Source organism: Mesoplodon densirostris, chromosome 11 (genome assembly GCF_025265405.1).
Source record: "Mesoplodon densirostris isolate mMesDen1 chromosome 11, mMesDen1 primary haplotype, whole genome shotgun sequence".
NCBI lineage: Eukaryota > Metazoa > Chordata > Mammalia > Artiodactyla > Ziphiidae > Mesoplodon > Mesoplodon densirostris.
This window is the reverse complement of record NC_082671.1, coordinates 3,897,873-3,917,724: the sequence shown is the minus strand read 5'-3', so window position 1 is coordinate 3,917,724 and position 19,852 is coordinate 3,897,873. Positions and strand designations below refer to the sequence as shown.

General features: G+C 37.3%; 1 protein-coding gene across 5 annotated transcripts in view; it reads left to right on the top strand.

The window, feature by feature from the left end:
• The window catches only part of ERC1 (ELKS/RAB6-interacting/CAST family member 1), a 390,173-nt gene that overhangs the window by 151,327 nt on the left and 218,994 nt on the right, over positions 1-19,852 (top strand). For all 5 annotated transcript variants that reach the window (XM_060111744.1, XM_060111746.1, XM_060111742.1 and 2 more), the window contains exons 12-13: positions 3,949-4,142; positions 18,298-18,433. In XM_060111744.1, coding sequence (XP_059967727.1) covers positions 3,949-4,142; positions 18,298-18,433 — 330 coding nt within the window. The remainder of the gene's footprint in view (positions 1-3,948; positions 4,143-18,297; positions 18,434-19,852) is intronic.

The following is a 19,852-nucleotide window of genomic DNA, read 5'->3' as shown; positions in this document are numbered from 1 at the left end:
AGTTCATGTGGTTACTGATGAAAAGGGGGCCCAGCCTAGTATTGAGACTTGGTGGTGTTCTTTTTCCATACATTGGGTGTGTTCAGTATGAACACCTCGTGATGAATCATTATTTAGGGTATGCCAGAAATGAAGTCATATTCTTAAGCTAAGGAAAGGAAGAAAATCCAGTAGCTTAAAGTTACTTTTGAATAAGTAGGAAAATACTTTTTTTTTTTTTCTCCGGTATGCGGGCCTCTCACTGTTGTGGCCTCTCCCATTGCGGAGCACAGGCTCTGGACACACAGGCTCAGCGGCCATGGCTCACAGGCCCAGCCGCTCTGCGGCATGTGGGATCTTCCCAGACCGGGGCACGAACCCGTGTCCCCTGCATTGGCAGGCGGACTCTCAACCACTGTGCCACCAGGGAAGCCCGGAAAATACTTTTTTTGAGATTAACTAATTCAGATTTGGTAATTGACTTTTTTACCCCTCACTAAATAAGTGGAAGTAATTTTCTATTTAATGTTGGAATATTGAAGATAAGTCTGTTAGATGTATTTAGGATTATGAAACTGAGCAGTAACTGACAAGAGTAATAAATGTTATTCACTAATATTCCAGACTTGCCTATTTATGACAATCCCACATTTTCTCTTTATTTATTTTTAATCTCCTTGTTATCATGATACTTCTATAGCTGGTCATTTTTATGATCTCTTAAACTTTGTGTTTAGGTTCATGAGAAAAAATAAAGTTACCTTTGGATAGAGGACTTGGTGGCTTCCCCCTACTCTGATTTATTACTTGTTTTTCTACTAATTGCCATTTTACTTTTCATATTTTCCCTTCTTTCATTCTGGACGACTGTAATTTTTCATTTTAATTAATTAGTGATGTTTTCCTATTATACTCCTCCCACAGCGCCCTCCTCCAACCTAAATATAGGTTGCTCTAGAGTTTGCAATATACATTTTCACTCTTTTCTTTTTCCTCAGCTTTTTCAATGCCAGAAATTGTATATATTTAAGGTGTACAACATGATGCTTTAATCTATGTATGCGTTGTGAAATGGTTACCACAGTCAAGCTAATTAACACATTCATCAACCTTAAATAGTTACCTTTTTTCACGTGTGTGGTGAGAACACTTTTTAAAAATTGTAGTATAGGGGCTTCCCTGGTGGCTCAGTGGTTGAGAGTCCGCCTGCTGATGCAGGGGACACGGGTTCGTGCCCCGGTCCAGGAGTATCCCACATGCCGCGGAGCGGCTGGGCCCATGAGCCATGGCCACTGAGCCTGCGCGTCTGGAGCCTGTGCTCCGCAACGGGAGAGGCCACAACAGTGAGAGGCCCGCGTACAGAAAAAAAAAAAAAAAAAAATTGTAGTATAATTGACATATAACATTTTATTAGTTTCTGGTGTACAACATAACAACTCAATATTTGTGTATATTGCAAAATCATCACCACAGTAAATCTATTGAACATCCATCAATATACATAGTTATAAATTTTTTTTTCTTGTGATGAGAACTTTTAAGATTTATTCTCTTAGCAACTTTCACATATGCAGTACATATTTATAGTCACCATGCTGTACATCACATCCCCAGGACTTACTGTTTTGTAACTGGAAATGTGTACCTTCTGGTCACCTTCACCCATGTCGCCCACCTCTGACTCCCCACTTCTGGCAGGCTGCCGGTCTTTTCTCTGTATCTATGAGCTTGGTCTTTTTGTTTTTGTTTTAGATTCCATATATAAGTGCAATCATAATGATATTTATCTACTCTGTCTGACTTATCTCACTTAGCATGTTCTCAAGTTTCATCCATATTGCGGCAAATGAAAAGACTTTCCCCCTTTTTATGGCTGAGTAATATTCCTCTGTGTGTGTACATACATATATACGTACATACCACATTTTCTTATCCATTCATCCACTGATGGACACTTAGGTTGTTGAGAACACTTTTTAAGATGTATTCTCTTAGCAAATTTCAGGTATGCAACACAACATTGTTAACTAGAGTCAATATCCTATACGTTAGATCCCCAGGACTTATTCATCTTATAACTGAACGTTTGTACACTTTGACCAACATCTTCCCATTTCCCCCACCCCCAGCCCCTGGCAACCACCCTTCTACCCTCTGCTTTTACGAGTTCACCTTTGTTAGATTCCACATTATAAGCAAGATCTTACATGTTTTTAATATGTGGCATTTCCTTCTCATTCTTCCTTGGAGTGTCCATTTCTCTGCTTACATTGCCCCTCTATTCTTGGGTGTTGTCTCCTTTTCCCCTTAGCGCCTTTAACTATTTTTTTAAAAATATTTTATTTATTTATTTATTTATTTGGCTGTGTTGGGTCTTAGTTGTGGCACGTGGGATCTTCATTGTGATGCATGGGCTCTCTAGTGGTGGCGCAAGGGCTCCAGAGCGCATGGGCTCTGTCGTTTGTGGCACGCAGGCTCTCTAGGCGCGGAGGCTCAGTACTTGTGGCACGCGGGCTTAGTTGCCCTGCGGCATGTGGGGTCTTAGTTCCCTGACCAGGGATCAAACCAGTGTCCCCCACACTGGAAGGCGGATTCTTAGCCACTGGACCACCAGGGAAGTCCTGTGCCTTTAGCTATTTATCATAGTTACTTTAAATTCCCTGTCTGATAATTCCAACATCTGTGTCAAATATATGAGTCTTATTTTTTACTAGCAGGGGCTAGAGTGGGAGAAATGCCCTTTCCCCAGGTGGGATAAAGCTCTGTTAAAATTTTTACTCCTGAGGGTCTGTCTTTGGATAGAGTACGCTTTGGGCATATTTCACAATTGTTACTCTTCCCCTCCTGGAGCCAGAACCACAAGGGGATTTTTGTTGGCTCTTCACTGTGAGACCCTGGTGTGGTTCCTGGATTAAAGCCCATGAAAGTATGGGCCCCCCCTAAAACCGCCGGCCCTGGGGCTTTTCTCACTCTTTTGCTTGTACGTCCACACTCAGCCCACAGCAGTTCCTTAAAATTACCACTTAAGTGTTTCTGCTCACAGCTTCTGCTCCAGGTGAGCAGATCTCAGCTTCAGCTCTGTGGGTTTGCCAGTGTCTCTTGATGTTGGAGGGGTAATTTCTCCCGTGACCTCAGTTCTCTGATAGGTCCTAGAAAAATCACTGATTTTCTGTTTTTCAACTTTTTCTTGTAAGAAAGGTAGTGATGACTTCTGAGTTTTTTACATGTTGAAACTGAAGTTACAGTAGTTTCCCGTATGGAACAGGCCTACTCATTCTTGTTTTATGAAGGTATTTGTATGAATTTTGCTGTTTAGAATAAAATCTAAAATAATAATGTAATAAAAATAATTTATTAATTATATTTGGGAATCAGCTTTAGTTTTATTCATTAACACATAACTGTTTATGGAATCAATAAGTTACCTATGCCCAGGAATTTGAAAGTAGATCACAGCGATCTTAATTAACAATATACCTGTCTTATACAGCTTTTTTAGTTGTGCTAGATGTTGAATGAATTTGACTATTTTATCCTGTCTGTTTCTAAAGCAGGGCAGTGAAATAAGTCAGACAGAGAAAGACAAATACTGTATGATCTCACTTATATGTGGAATGTAAAAACCAAAAACCAACCAAAAACTGAATTCATAGATACAGAGACCAGATTGGTAATTGTCAGAAATGGAGGGCTATGTGTGTGTGTGTGTGTGTGTGTGTGTGTGTGTGTGTGTATAGTGGGTGGAGGTGGTCAAAAGGTACAAACTTCCAGTTATAAAAAAAAATTGTAACTGTGTAGTGATATTTTGTCTGTGTAATATTTAAGCAGAGAAGACCTTATAAGTTGAAGGCTAGCTATTAGATGTTTGCTAATACCCTGTTGAAATTGGAGTATAGGTGGCTTTTGGGGACATGGTCTGCCCACTACCACTGTCTGTATATCTGTAGCATTTGGACATTTTCTTTGTAGGCACACGAGGCAGCAGTGGAAGCCAGAGCCAGTCCAGAGATGAGCGATCGAATACAGCAATTGGAGAGAGAGATTGCCAGGTACAAGGATGACTCTAGCAAGGCCCAGGCAGAAGTTGACCGCCTCTTGGAAATCTTGAAGGAGGTGGAAAATGAGAAGAATGACAAAGACAAGAAGATTGCTGAGTTGGAAAGGTAAGGAAAGGGAAGCTGAAGAGGCACTCTCTATGTTAGAAAGGTTGAAGGATGGTTTTAAAACTATGTACTATTCGGGACATATTTTTCCAATATATCTGCCTCTCTGAATTTACTTTATTACCTACTTTTTATTCTGAGTCAGTGTAACTTCATTTTTGTCGTCTCTGAAAGGTAACACAGAGTGGGAATAGGTTAGGAAGCTATGGACTTCAGCATCATTGATTGGAAAGAGAAAGTATTCATTGATTAAGAAATTAAAGTTTTCTACTGGCTAATCAAGAGAGTGCAGATAGCCACTTGCTCTCTAATTATTTATTTATCTGTTTAAGGAACAAATGAACCTCAAGTTCAAGGAGTTAAAATTTTTAATCGGTTTACACCTTTTATGTTGAGCTGTTGCTCTTTTGGGCTGTGAATTTTTAGACTCTGTATTGTGAGAAGCAAGCTATTACATTGGTACATAGGTCAAATTTAGAAGGAGGGACATTTTGAGGACAATTTAGGAGACTTGGATGTGATTTTCTTTTTGATCTCTGACTTTGACTTCTTCAAAATGAGCTTTGTTTAAACAGAACCAGCCAGATAGCTCTCTTGGAATTTTCTTTGCCTTTTTTTCTTGTTAGGGTATTTTGAACTAAAGATAAAGCATATGCCTCTTGGCCTCTTCCTTCATACCATGTATTTAACATAAATTCACAAGTGCATAGAAATACTTCTTCCAGTAGAACTGCATTAATCACTGTATTCTGAACAGTCAGAGAGACTGGCAGTGACAGAGTGAAGTCATTAATCCGCGTGACTCCTTTGAGCCTGATTCATAGAAGTATTTTATTTTCATGCTCTTGAATGTTGGGAAGTAGTAGAATACTTTCATAAGTTGTTTACTGAGTTTTAAATTTTTAGCATATTGGTAGACTTGATATTTTCCCCTAGAAGTAATTTTTTCCTCTTGTTCTGTACCCATAGAATTTTGATTTTCAAAAAACTAAAAGGATAAAGTCCAACCCTCACAATTCTTCTTCACTAAGTTGAAAGTGTGAATAAATGATCTGATCACCTACTCATTTGTTTCCTCTTATTTTGATATTAACTCTATTCGTGTTTTCTGGTCTGGTTCTGGATAAGATGGGTGGATAAAGTTCTTTAAATCAGAATTAACAAGTTATCAGAGTCTCAAGATTAGATTATGTATGTTTTTTGTACGTCTTCTCTGTTTGCACTGCATCTTTACCCCCAGCACACGTGCGCGTGCACACACACACACACACACACACACTCTCTCTCTCTCCTTACATACTTACATGAGTACATGCCTTTCTTTGCTTTTGTGTCACCCTGAAATCAACAGCAGTACTTCATAGATTTTATTTATTTTTTATTTTTTTTTGAAATCAGACTTTTATTCAAATCTTAACTCTATAGATTTTAAAATACGATACTTCTGATGGATTAGTGACTTCCCACTAAATGTATTTCAGTATTTCAGAAAAGAAATTTCTTGATAAAGTTTTATTTTTCAGTTTGATTTTTTTGTATTAGAGCTCTGCATTGAAATTATTGCTTGCTATTCCAGATACCTTGCTTGAAAAATGTTTCAATTCATTTTCGGATTGAAATATATATTTTTGGATTGAAACATATATGATATATATATATCAGATTTATTACAAGGAATTGTCTTGCATGATTGTCAGCAGCTGGCTAAGCAAGTCTGAAATGTGTATGGGAAAGCTGTCAGGAGGAGATCACCTGCAGGATAGAAGTCCCGTGAGCACGGACCAGAACTGTGGTCCGCAGGCAAAATTTCTTTTCTTTCCTTGGGAAACCTGCTTTTAGGGCCTTCCAAAGAATTGAGAGATGCCCACTTCTGTTATCTGGGATAGTAATCTCGTTTACTTAAATGGATTATAGGCTTTACTTATATCCTCAAAATACCTTCATAGCAACATCTAGATTAGTGTTGGTAAGTTAACTGGGTGCTGTAGCCCACCCAGGTTGACACTTCAAGAAAGTCATCACCTGGTGGCTCTGGATAGTCTCCACAGATGACTTTAAGGGAGAAAATAATAGTAAAAGCAAACCTAAACATTGACATGTTATATGAGTAGATTGACTTAGATTAGCATGAGGAACCCAAAATGTAAATGGAATATTTCTCTTCTGAAGTGAGCATATTATAGTTTCTATTTAGATGCGTGATGAATAGCCTTTTCTTTGGCATAAGGTTTAAAATGTTTAGTAATGTAGGCTGATGAAATTCTGATAGTAGTATCTTTTCAGACTCCTGAAAGACTGCTTGTTGTCTGCTCTTTCACTTGTGTCCCTTTAGCTAAATACCCATGCCATGGCAGTATACTGGGAGCATTATCCCCCGTGCATAATTTTGCTTCTGTATTTGCTTTATTACATTTTTTTTCTGATACAGAAGCACTAATGAATCTGCAGAGTTTGGTGTTTGCACTAGAAATCCTCAATTTACTCTAATGTGAGGTTTATTTAAATTAGATTCAGCATCCCACTTAGAAACTTATATGTTTGGAGAATGACACCCGTCTTCTGATTTTTCACATAACTTAGGTATAAAGGATTGCCTTTGGTTTATGAAAGTTAGGAATTTTCAGTGATGTAAAGAATAATAGAATGTTATCGTGTAACCTAAATAATTTATAAGAAATTTAGATTTACTATATTTCCTGATTTGTGGGAATATAAAAACTGGAATTTTAATGGATATAGATTTCATTTGGGGTTGTGTTTTGAAATTTATAAGAGGGATTAAAAGATGAGAAGAAAGGACATGTTTTCTTAGACATGTTTAATCTTTGAAAGCCCTAAAGTTCTTTTCATTCCTTATTGCTTTTACCTGGTTACTCTCCCTTTAAATATGCATCTCTAAAAACGCTACTGTTAGTAAGATTTGTAGTTATCAAGCTCTTGAGAATAGTAGCCAATCTGTGAGTTGTTTTTCACTCCATAACTCACTCTCCTCCTTGCCACAAAATATACCCTTTCCTTCTTCATTAATTAATGAATTAATTTTTCTACTTATGAAGGCTCTTATTTGCTGGTCACTGTTCTGTGCTCTGGGGACACAACAGGGAACAAAACAAACAAAATCTCTGCCTTCAAGGAGTTTATCATCTAGCCTCAGAAGACCAAAGCTCCAGCAAGGAGCGGACTTTTCCTCTGTAGGCTGGCAGAGGCGTTCTTCCACAGCTTGCCGGTACCTAGAAATTTCAGTGAGGAGGTTTCCATTCGCGGTCTGGTAGAGCTCTCCTGGGAAGTAATACTTAACATACTCAATTAATGTGTGCCCCAGGATACAGAATTATTATAGAAAAGGGGCTTCTTGTTGAACTTCAGACTCTTAAGTCTGGTCTTCTAATTTTTGTGACCAGTATTAAATGATAATGGTTTGAGAGGTTGTTTGGATGGAAGGCTAGCAGGTTGTTTGGATCCTAGGCTCCTAATTTTAGGTCCTAGAACTGTAGCGTGGATGGAGATGTAAAATGGAGAGGGAAAGGCAGGATAGTGTGCTGCTATTGGTACTATTCTGACAAAGGCAAGAGAACCAGGAATCAGTGTTGTTATTTACACACACACACACACACATATGTATAGGTACTTAAACACATTTTGGGGCCAGTCTTGTAAGTAGTTATAATATTAGGAGGAAACTTAGTTTTTCTGCTTTGTGATGGTCACTTTCATTTTCTTTGCTGTCTTTTCCAGACCTCATCTAGAACTATTAGTTCTAGGCTTTTACATCATGATTAAACTTAAATTTTGTGGACTAGCAAGAGAACTTAACCTGTGTTTATAATGTTTCCAAGGGAACTACATTCTGATTTATAAACAACTGGCTCTGTTAAAAAACTGGTATATGATCTATTCATAAGATTTGGAGCTGCTTGATTTTTTTTTTTTTTTAAGTAAGGATGTTCCCAGCTTGCTCAGAATTCAGGCTCAAGGTAGTTTGCCCCTGAATTAACTGTCTAAATTGCTAAAGCAGTAACTGTTAACCTCATTTTGGTAAGTGAGAGGAATCTATACTTCTGTAGTTCAAGATCAAAATAATGAACTGAGCTTGAACACAAAGAATGGGGTCGTTTTCCTATCATGCCAGGAGTGAGATTTAGTCTGTGGTGTTATTTGCACGTGTGCATGTGTAAGAGAAGGTACTTCTCTGGTGGTATTTGGAGAATTTAGGGAAGATAGTTGCTAGGCTTAAATCCTCATGGCTCAAGGATATGACCTTTTAAGTTTTTTTATTTGCTTTTAAAGCTTACTAGTATCTGAAATTTTATGTAATGAAAATGGAGTTATTTTTATTTTTTATAAATCTTTCAAAATGTGTTGGCAAACTTAGAGTTTACAGGATATTTACAACTTTTGGTCTGATATTAGTAGATTTAACTCTTTTGTTTTCTTTAAAACTGGGCTTTAGAATTAGGAGATGAATGCTCTTTTGTTATCTGCTTTTTCTGAGTATTTTCTCTTTGACTAAAATTTTCTTTCCCCTTATTCATTTGTGGGAATTTGACTCCTTTTAATTGTTATCTTTTTTGGGGGAAAAAAAAAGTTTACTGACCTCTCTTAGGTAGTAATTTCTCCTTTTTTGTGTGTGTGTGCTTTTGTTATAGTATCTATCACATTCTGTCCCAAGACTGTACATTGTTGTGGGCCCAATAAATACATATGTTAAAACATAGAGACACAGCTCCTTTCTCATTTTACTGTCTAATCATCCCACATTTCTTCCCTTTTATCTTCCCATCCCCCACACATTCAGACCTTTCATCAAACAGATGGAGATTTAATAGTCCCTTATACCTTTGTTTGTGATATTGAATATTTTTTGTTTTGTTTTGTTTTTTTTTTTGTTTTTTGTTTTTTTTTTCCTTTTTGCGGTATGTGGGCCTCTCACTGTTGTGGCCTCTCCCGTTGCGGAGCACAGGCTCCGGATGCGCAGGCCCAGCGGCCATGGCTCACGGGCCCAGCCGCTCCGCGGCATATGGGATCCTCCCAGACCGGGGCACGAACCCGTATCCCCTGCATCGGCAGGCGGACTCTTAACCACTTGCGCCACCAGGGAGGCCCGAATATATTTTTATATTTGTTTCTTCTATATGTTTGTAATATGTTTACCATTGCACATGTACTTTTCTTTCTGTAAAAATATAAGTAAATGCATATACATTAAGTATTCTTATTTAATATAATTCAATAGGATTACTTTTCTATCTGCAGGTTAAACAAAAGTATAGATAACCTCTCTCCTCTTCTGTCACAGTGAAATACCAATTCTAACTTGTATTTTTACATTTTAACATCACTGAAACTGGGATACGTAAATAAATAATGGCGTGATTTAATTGGTATATATTTTTTTATTTCTTAGTAATACATAAAGTAATGGCGCATCTTCTTCCTTTGGTGAATTGATATTGAAGATGTGCGCAAAGAGAGTGAATAAAATTATTTCAGTGACTGGGGTGGAAGGAAGTATTTCCAAATTAACGTTATCTTCTCATGTATTCCATTTTAAATGTGTGTAACCAGATGAATATGTTTACTATTATAATTAGATATTTGACTGTTTTAACTGCATCCTGAAAGTTTATTTGCTTAGGCTGACCTAAAATTTTTTTTGTCATTTTCATTGGGAAAGTGGGTTTTATGTTTGTGATTTTATATTGGTATCACAGTATATTCAGGCATCTATGGCACAGTATAACCTGAGAATATAAACCTACATATTTAATCTTCATATTTGTAAATATCTTTTCTGTAAAGAAATCCTGGATTGATCATTCAGCTTAATGTCTTCAGAAATCTCCCATAGGGAAATTAATATTAAGCTGTATATAGATTTGGTGTAAACTAGTATACAATTCATGAGGAAAATGGTTCCTTAAAGCATTTCCGTACTTTTAAATTTATAGTCATGTATCTTTGATCCACGAAGGACAGTGTTGGTGAATGTGGTCTTGATGTAGTTGGAACAGAGGAGAAATGAGTGCGGTGACTGTGCTTTCTTGAGGGAGAATGGGTTGTGTTTAAAAAAATGGAAAGAAAAAGGGAAAACGAGATGCTGCGAGTGTTATAACGGAAGGTGACTGGTTCTTTGTCTGATCCTGCTGGCTTCAGCTTGCTTTGCGGGGGGTGGCGCTTGTTTCTTTCTTCTTTCTCCTAGATGAATTTCACTGATTTCATTTAAAAGAAGAATGAATCACGCAGCTTTACATAGTCAATTCTATTAGGCCATATTCCTAAAGTTTCTTGTGGGCACAGCAACTTATAATTTATTACAGTCTTGATAGAAATTTTGATGGTTACCTCAAGTTTTTACTTTACACTGGAAACATTAGCATTATATATAGCTATTCTGAATGCAGATTTGTTTTTCTCCTAAATTTATTTCCCAAGAGCTAAAGTTTGATGCCAAAGTGAAGTATGACTCCTGAACTGTAAAATAGTTAAAAAGATCCTTAAGGTTGCTCACTCTTGACAGGAATAAGCTTAATTTTTCTTTTTTCAGGGATTTTCTCGTGTCTCTTATAAAGCTTTGCATCTATATGAGATTTCAGTGAGTGTCATTGTTGATCTAAAATTATTCTAACGTAATGTGTCATAACCAACAAAAATAAAAAAGATCATTGGGAATAGTCATTTAGATAAATGATTGGCCTCTCTTTGACTTTGAACATTGTCTGCATTCTACACTGTTTTCCAAATGCCAAAGATCCATGGATTTTTGTAGATCCCTTCAGGAATCTGTAAGCATCATAGGACATAGAAAGTATGCCCAGGAGGTGTGTCAGCAGACCTACATTCCTCTCACGGATCCACCACGTATTCGCTGTGTGGTTGTGAGGAGTTTTGTTTGTCATTTTGTTTCTCTGTTTTTCATCTATTTATCTTATATAATGGTGATCATAAATCTTGTTATCCTTGCCTTTCATTATTCTGACAATGAGTTTTTAAAAACTCTCGTTTTAGTACTGAAATATTAGAAAACATTAAAGTGCAAGTTGAAATGGTGCTTGCATTCAGGAAATAAACTTCTTGTTTTAGATTCTTAAAGTAAAATTTAGATGCTGAAGGTAAGCTGGATGGCACTGGCTGTTAGAAGTCTTAAGTATTCGGAGGATAATATCGATACTACTTTCAATGAAATTGATTAATTTTTAAAAAGAGAAAACTGCCTGTTGTTATGAAAAGCAATAATGAACCTCAGGGGCTTCATGCTAGGGTAGGAATATGAAGCATGGCTACTTTGCATCTCTTTCTGCTGAGCAGTACTGGAAATGAATTGATGTTTATAGAACCATATATTCTTCATTATTGCTTTTAGATTGCACCATTGGGGGTGGATTTGATAGATTTGGAATGAGAAATAATGGCTGTAATAGGAAAACATTACTTTCACATTTGAGAAAATTATTTCAAAAATTTCCAAATGAATTAGAGTTCTGTATTCTACAGAATAACTGAAGCTGTCAGTGTTTTTCTGCTTTTGCTCCTGGATAACTTGGGTCTAAGAAATGGACTGGGGTGGGTAAAGGAGTTGTCAGTTCTAAGATGGGTGTGTGTAGAACTAAGCTGACTGACGTTGTAGGATCACAGTTAGCTACTTAAACGAGGAGGGGAGCAGCTAGCCTTCTTTTCTTTTCCTTTGTGTTTAAGAAACTACTTTTTTTCCTGCCCTAGGAAATGGTAAATTTTAGACAAAATTTGTTCCTTTAGAAACTTACATTAAGGTACAGTGGTGTAATCTAATATGAAAATACACTTGTTGAAAATCTGAAATTACTAATTTTTGTTGCCAGTGCAGAATCTGTGTGACTCCTTTCCCTTCTCTAATCCTGTGCTTTATATTTTGTCTATGTCTGTGAATAATATTATTTCTGATAATTGGCCTCACTAATTTTTTCTAACTTTCTCTTTCACACTTTCTTCCTGGATTTGCTGTTTCCTTCAGTCTCACCTCAAGGTCAGTATGCTTGTCCTAAAACAAAGATATGTAACAGAACATTGTATACTAACGTTGTCTTGAATTCCTATAAGCAACTGAAATGATGGAACTTATCCCAGGAACGAGATGTCTAGAAATTCAGTTATGAGTGCAGAAAATGTCACGAATCTTAGATTTATCGGAAGAGTGGATTCATGGTTCTGTGCTTCAAAAGATAGTGAGAGTGGTCAGAAAGCGAGAATCAGACTGACCAGGTTTGGACTGAGAAAGAAATGAGGATGAAAGGAAGCCACTAGAGGAATGAGGAAGTGAAAAATATTGCTTTAATTTTATTATATTTTCATCCAGAGACATTCTGGCTGTTATATTAGTAGGTAAAGTGCAGCATGAAGGAGGGAGGGAAAATTGCCACAGTCTGTGGATTTTTATAAGAACCTTTGAATTATTTCACGTACACAAACCTACACATACCCTTTCAGTTTGGGGTTTGTTTTGTGACGCTGCTGAATGGTAGAACTGGTGGTGACAAAAACAGCCACCAGTCCTGCTGTTCATGTGTCAGAGGCTCTATGGGAGAAGCTTTACAGGTTTTATTTCAGTTGATCTGCCCAGCAAGTATGTAGAGAGGTTCGTGAATTTCCACTTTTTAGGCAAGTAACACAAGTACAGAGTCCATTAAGTAACTCTAACGCATCTATCTTCATTAATAAGTAAATTAGTAACGGAAGCTGGCAGAAAACAATCAGAAACCTGCATTTTAAAAGTTATTTATTTTGCATATGAGCCATGGCAATGTAAATTAAGGTGTGAGAATTTCTGATAGGGTTCAGAAAATATTGTCAGCACGTGGGTTACACAGGACAGATTGTTATTCTGATGAGGATCTGAGATTAGGGAACATGATTTCTACATCTAGGGTGAGCCAACTAGTTAGTGGTGGTACTTAGATTTGAAGCCAGATATTCTCATTTCAGCCTCAGGGCTTTTTATATGATATGCACTCTAGCCTAGGATTTAGAGTCCCAGATTGCTCAGGTGTTCTTAGGCAGATTTCTCATCTGTAATTTTCCCATCTGTAAAATTGGAGTAGTTCTCTAATATCTGAAACTTTGAATGAGTTAATGCAGATAGCACTTGGAACGGCGTCTGGCACCAGGTGAGCCGTCAGTAAACGGAGCTGTTACAATTACTCCTTTTTGCTTTTTTCATGGACTCCTGTTTGGTCCAGGATACCGTAGTACGGTGCCATACGTTTCAGCGTCTTTAAAACACTACAGTGTGCTCTTGACTCCTGTCACTATTAATAGAAAGTGCAAAGCTGTGTATGTTATGTGTAGAAGATGATAAAAGAAGCCGTGTCCCTTCTGTAATGACACTTTCAGACTCTATTTTTAAGGTGCTGAAGCTTCTATTATAGGTAGAAAGATGAAGTTGAGGCTTTTTTTGGGAAAAAGGTTCTCTTTTCCAAATCTCTCTCCCTGATATTTCTTCTCAGTGCTTGACGATATTTCTGAAAAAGTCTTCTTACATTTGACTCTTTAAAAATAAGCAGTTTGTTTGGGGTGTATGTTAAAAAAATAAATAAACCTTTGTTTCATAATTACTTATATGAATCTAATTCATGAAGGGGTTCTTAACCATCCTCTTCCTTCTCTCTACGTATCAGCAGTCTCAGAATGTCTCTCTTCGCTCATCCTTACCTTACATTTGTCAGTGGGACAAATGACCCAGCTCTGTTCCGAGGCTAAACTTCCTGTTCATTCCTTCCCTCTGACCAGTTTTCAAAACCTTGTTCCATAAATTGAATCCTCCTTCTCCTTATTTCCCTGTTTCTCTTCCCTTTCTTCCCACTGGCTCTCCCAGACATAAAACATATCCTGGTTTTCCCCATCCTTAAAAAGACATGGAAGCAATCCTTCCAGTGTCTTTTCGTTGGTTTCAGTTCACTACAGTATCTTACTTTTACCTTTTACTTTTTCTTTTCTATTTATTTGCACAGTTTTTGAAAGAATCATTTATGCTTGATGCCTCCACGTTCACACTTCCCATTTATTTTCCAAAGCAATATAATTTGGAATCTTCTCTCAGTGCTGTGCTAAAATTGCTTCACTGGTACTCTGCCAAATTTAGTGGACTTGTCTGTCTCGGGCCTACCGGCCTCTCTGGGGTGTTCGATTTTTGACTCTCTCTCTCCTTTTTGGAGCTCTGCTTTTTAATAGTTTATGTGACATTGTTTTCTGCTAGCTCTCTTACCACCTTGTTGAGTTTTGGCCTGTTTTGCTTTTCTTCTTTTACATGTTTCTTAATTCTTGATGTTTCTCACGTTCTTTTAAAAAATTCCTTTTTCATCTCCATTATTGGTCACCTGACTTGTTACTACCAAAGACTCAGTTTTGTTTTGTTTTTTAAACATTTTTATGGAACTCTACTTTGAGTAGACCATATTCATTATGGAAGAAATCTTACAGTGTTTGCAATAAACCTAGCAAGCACAAATACTGCATTTTAAAAGTGATTTTCCAATTTTCTACTCTAAATATTTTCTCCACATTGTAGTAAAACAGTTAGGGTACCACTTAAGTAATTCCAAGTCTGATCACAATTCAGCTTTAGGAGAAAAATATCATGAAGGCTTTTGCCTTGTATTTGGAGGACTTTCCTCCATAACTTAAGCTTCAAGGGCTCTCATAGTTTTACTGGGAAGTTTTATCACTTTGTTCTGTATTTTGATTTTTGCATGACAGATTTTGATCTAAATGTCTCTAAACAAAACCTTATGAAAGGCTCCAGAAGAATTTGTCCATGGAAGTCATTGGTGTAGACATAATTCTCTGAGTTACAAGTTAGGTTAATTATAATATTCTTAGCTGATTCATTTTTAGTTAACAGTAAATGCCATTAAACTATACTTATTTCTAAATAAGTTTATTTTTCAAGTAAAAAAAAATATAACAAGTTTTGTTTTTCCAGTGGCAAGAATCATTTTGGCTGTAATATATTAAAAACCCTCTTGTCATTCCAGATTGGAATTTAGTGCTTTTTTTTTATATATATATAGAAGCATTTCATCATTTTAATTACGGTTTTGCCAAGTCCAGTTGAATAACTCATCAAGAGAATATAATTTATTGATGGTTTGAGATTGGATTGGATGTTTAGACTACTTCATTGTATGACTTTGGGCAAGGTACTTATTCATTCAGTGTTTGTTTTAGCCTGTTTTGTGTTAATAGTGACAATTACCTGTAGTGTTGTATTTTCATGTCTCCACTGAGCTTTTCCATTTTGAATGGATTTGTTTCTGCTCTTCCTCCCCTGCCCTCCTCTGTCGGCCTTTCCCTTCAGAACAGAGCAGAGATTTTATTTAGAGTGACGATGACTAAAGATTCACACTCTGTATCCTTAAACACACATCTCTTTAGTTCCTGTTCAGTGACATTAGCCCCAGAGAATGAATACAAAGAACGAATTCCATGTTTAGATGAAAAGACATGATTGAGTCCATAATTCATCTTTGCTTTTTATTATATAGCAGCACCTTTGGCTAAAGGCAAGACATTCAGGAAGTTAGGCCTATAAATGTCGTCTCTTTCACTCATAGATCTAAACAGATTAAGCGCAATATTATTATTACCCATGTTTTATTTAGCAGTGGCCTTTGCAGACCTGTCTTCATGACAAATGTTTGGAATCTGTGCGATGCTTCCTACTAACTGTGTTAAGACCAGAGTCCCTGTATTGTTATGTAATAAAATTTAAATACTTTATGACTTGCTCAAGTACATTCCTGTTGTTATAGTCTGTTTCATCTAGTTTGTTGAAAGAGTTCTACATTGATTTCTAAAATCAAACTAGGTCATACAACCATTTCTCTGCACATTTTAGAAAATTTTTTTCATTATTGACTGATGCTAGTCCCTAAAACCTCATAAGATGTCATTCACAAAAAGAAGTCTAGTAGAATTGTGAGGGCTTAGTTATTTTCTTGCTTTTCAGCCAAAGCGTTCAGGGCTCTATAGGCCAAGAGCATTTCTGACCCTGTGCGATCTATTTACAAGGAGTTCGACATATGGGCAAGAGTTTATCATCTGAGAGAATGATCTGTTGTTAATTGCATTTTTTTCTTCCATTTGTCATTCTTTTGGCGTTCTTAAATACCTTTATTGTTCAAGAGTATATTTCCTAATTTATTTTCCTTTCAAGCAGTAATATTGCCTGGAGTTTTTTGTAGTAGGCCACGTAAACACAGTGTAGCCATACCTCTGTTAACTAACTTCTCCTAAAATAAAATAGTGTTACTGTTTTGGATGATTCATTGGTAGAAATACGTGTGTGAACACAGACTTGTGCTGATCTACCTACCTGATCTTCCACTGAAGAGTATTGAATTTCACGCCATTATGCGTTGAGAAGTGGTAAATGTTGCTTGTCTAGAGAGCAGTTGTAGATAACTACCTGGTATTCTGTAGATGAGCTAAAGATGGCAAATTCAATAGAGAAGGGAGGAAAGACTAATTTCACAATTAGTCAAGATTTGAGTTTCTGTAGGGTTGTCAGATTTAGCAAATAAAAATATGAGATGCCCAGTTAAAATTGAATTTCAGATATACACTGAATAATTTTTTGTATTAATATGTCATAAATATTGGGACATACTTATACTAAAACATTATTTGTCGTTTATCTGAAATATGGATTTGGATGTCCTGTATTTTATCTGACAAACCGTGATGATGTAGTTTGGAGATAAAGCAACTTTTATAGAATGTGTTGAGAGGAGACCTCACCACAGGCTGTCATGACCTGATTTAAAGGATGTTAATTAAATATAGACCATGGTGGCTTGTATGGTCTCATTATTAGTTCAGTTTATTGATGCAACTCTAAGGCAGAGTTGAATGAATTCTTTTCTAATTGTTGCATCCTCCCTTTGATTTGTTTCCATGAATCCCCTTCGATTTGTTTCCAAAAGTTTGGAAATCTGATTATATCATCTCCATACATAAAGTCTTACACACTTAGGATAAACTGCAACTTCCTTGCTCAGCATGATATAATTATGTGGCTCTCATTTACCTTTGGCTTCCTTTTCCTTTGTTCTGCTGCTCCAGCTTTAAGCTGCAGTCATAGTGAATGTGGCTTCTCCCAACAGGACACGTTCTCCTTTTATCAGGGCTTTAGTCCTGCTGTTCTCTCACCTAGTAACCTTTGGACTAATCCCTTAGGAAAGTTGGTAGATCGTTTTCCAGGAAGCTTTTCCCGATCATCACGACCACCCCTGACCCCTTTTCTGGGCACTTTCTTATAGCACTTAGTATACCCTGTATGTGCTTGGATGCCTGGGAGGTGTTTGAGAGCAGGAACTATTTTTATTCATGGATTGATATTTCTCATGCTTGGTACATGAGAGAGGTGTTTAACCAAATACTTGTCTACCTAATGAGTAAGGAGAATGTAAAGAGCTTCACAGACTGTCAGAGCATAAACAAATGTAGATCCTCTTGCATTCCAGAGCCCATGTTCTCCTGGGCAGTGCCTTAAACATATTTTTTGATTGGTAATCATGATTCCAGTCTGGTGAAATTAGTCTTCTTTACCCGTGACCTAGCATTTGGTCTAGTTTTCTTATCTTAGTGTGGAGGCAGTGGAGTTGGATAGGGAGCTTCAGAAGTAGATAGGATGATCTGTTGCTTAAGCTGGGGCCCTGGATCTTTATGTGACTGTTTTATATACATATATGTTATATATAGCTTTTTGAAAGTTTCAAATATTTAATAACAGTAAAATTAGAGTTGTATTACAAACCTTTCTTAAATAGCCATTCTGCAGTTTCATAGCATTGATGTCAAGAGCCTGTTTTCATATTTCCAGCAAAAATCTCTGAATTTTATTTCCTTTTTCTGCCATTTCACACTATCCCATGCCTTTTTTTTGTTTTATGATTTCATTGTGCTTCCTAAGGTACACGCTTAAATACGTACTCCCAGAACATCCTGGTTAACAGCTTGCTGCCATTGATGGGAAGGAGCTTGGCAGTGTTGGGGGGATTGTTTTGCAGCAGGAACTCCTGCTGGTTCTCAGGTGTTTTTGGAGGTCAGTGGTGTAAGTCGGTGAATAAACATTCTTTCCTGTGCGTATATATGAAGAGCTTGATTTTTCTCCCCTTATCCACAGGCAAGTGAAAGACCAGAATAAGAAGGTAGCAAACCTGAAGCACAAGGAGCAGGTGGAGAAGAAGAAAAGCGCGCAGATGCTGGAGGAGGCCCGCCGCAGGGAGGACACCCTCAGTGACAGCTCCCAGCAGCTGCAGGTGGGCAGGGGGCCCGGCCCTGGGCCAGCAGGTTCCCTCCCCGCTTGCACGTGGCTCACTCTCCATCCTGCTTCTCCTCTCTTTCTAACCCTGCCCGCTGCCTTCCTCTCAGACCAACTGTTTAGCAGTAAAGGTATGGCTTTAAATAGAAAAGGCAAGTTCTATTCCACAGCTTTGTGAGGAAACCTCAGCAAAGGAGAAAGTCTGTCTCCTCAAGGGAATCCCGCCTCCTTGGTAAGTTCAGTGTCCGTGTGGTGAGTGGGGCCTGTTGAGCTTCAGGTGGTCGGCGTAACGATTGGCCATTTTCCTTCATTAAAGTGCATTGCCAGTCTTGGTTTTTGCCTGGCTTCCTTCTTCGTTCCATCTTCCTTTCCTTTCCCCCCCACCTTTCGTACCTTTTCCCCCCTTCCTCTTTCTTTCCTTACTTTTAAAAAGTTCAATTTAGAGAGTGTATTTCAGTCATACAGAATGTATTAAAACATACTTTTTTACTTCACTGGAGACATAATCGATGTTTGGACCTAATTATTCACAAGACTAAGTTAAACCAGACTCAGTAACAAGAGTAGCAGTGACCATGTAAGTGCCAGCTGTTTGCCCAGTGCTGGAAACCAGGGCCTGGTCATTCACTGTTTCTAACCTTCACTAGTCCAGAGGGGCAGATGGGTTTTGCACATTTTACAGATGAGGAAATAGTCTCAGAGAAACTGAATTACCTACATGCACACAGCTTTCTTAGTGGCTCGGCTGTGACTTTAACTGAGACTCCCTGGATCTCTCGCCTGTCTGAATGAAAGTTTAAGTTTAGAGAATGCCGTAGATGTGGTGGAAATCTCTAAAACTCCTGCCAGGACTGCTAGCCACTGCCAGGTTGTTTTTCTCTCATTATAGTTTCTAATTGGTGTGATAGTGTTTATGTCACATTGCATAGCCACAGAAATCTTTACTGGAGAGATTTGGAGGAGTTATCTGTTATGTAGAAACCATTTTTAGGCTTTATAACAAATTCATTTCTGACCTGAAAATCCGACTTTTTAATTCCCTTTTTCATTCCTCTTTTATACAACTTTGATTATAAAATACATACTCCGTATAGAAACAGTATGAATTTCCTCAAATATACCAACTTTTGAAAAAGCAGCATACCAGTTTTCCCTCACCCTTGTCAATAACAGTTGATACTATAAATTTTCTTCCTCCGTTTTTATTTTTTAGTGCCAATCTGGTGGGTGGAAAATATTTAATTTTTGTTTTAATTTATATTTCTCTGATTACCAGTGAGGAAGAGTATTTTTTCATATCTTATATTTTCATTTGTTTATTAATGTAATTAAATCTATCTCTGTCTTCCATGGTGGCTTTTTCCCTATAGATTTTTTGCTTAGTTTATCCCCATTTTGAGAACATATAAACATTTAC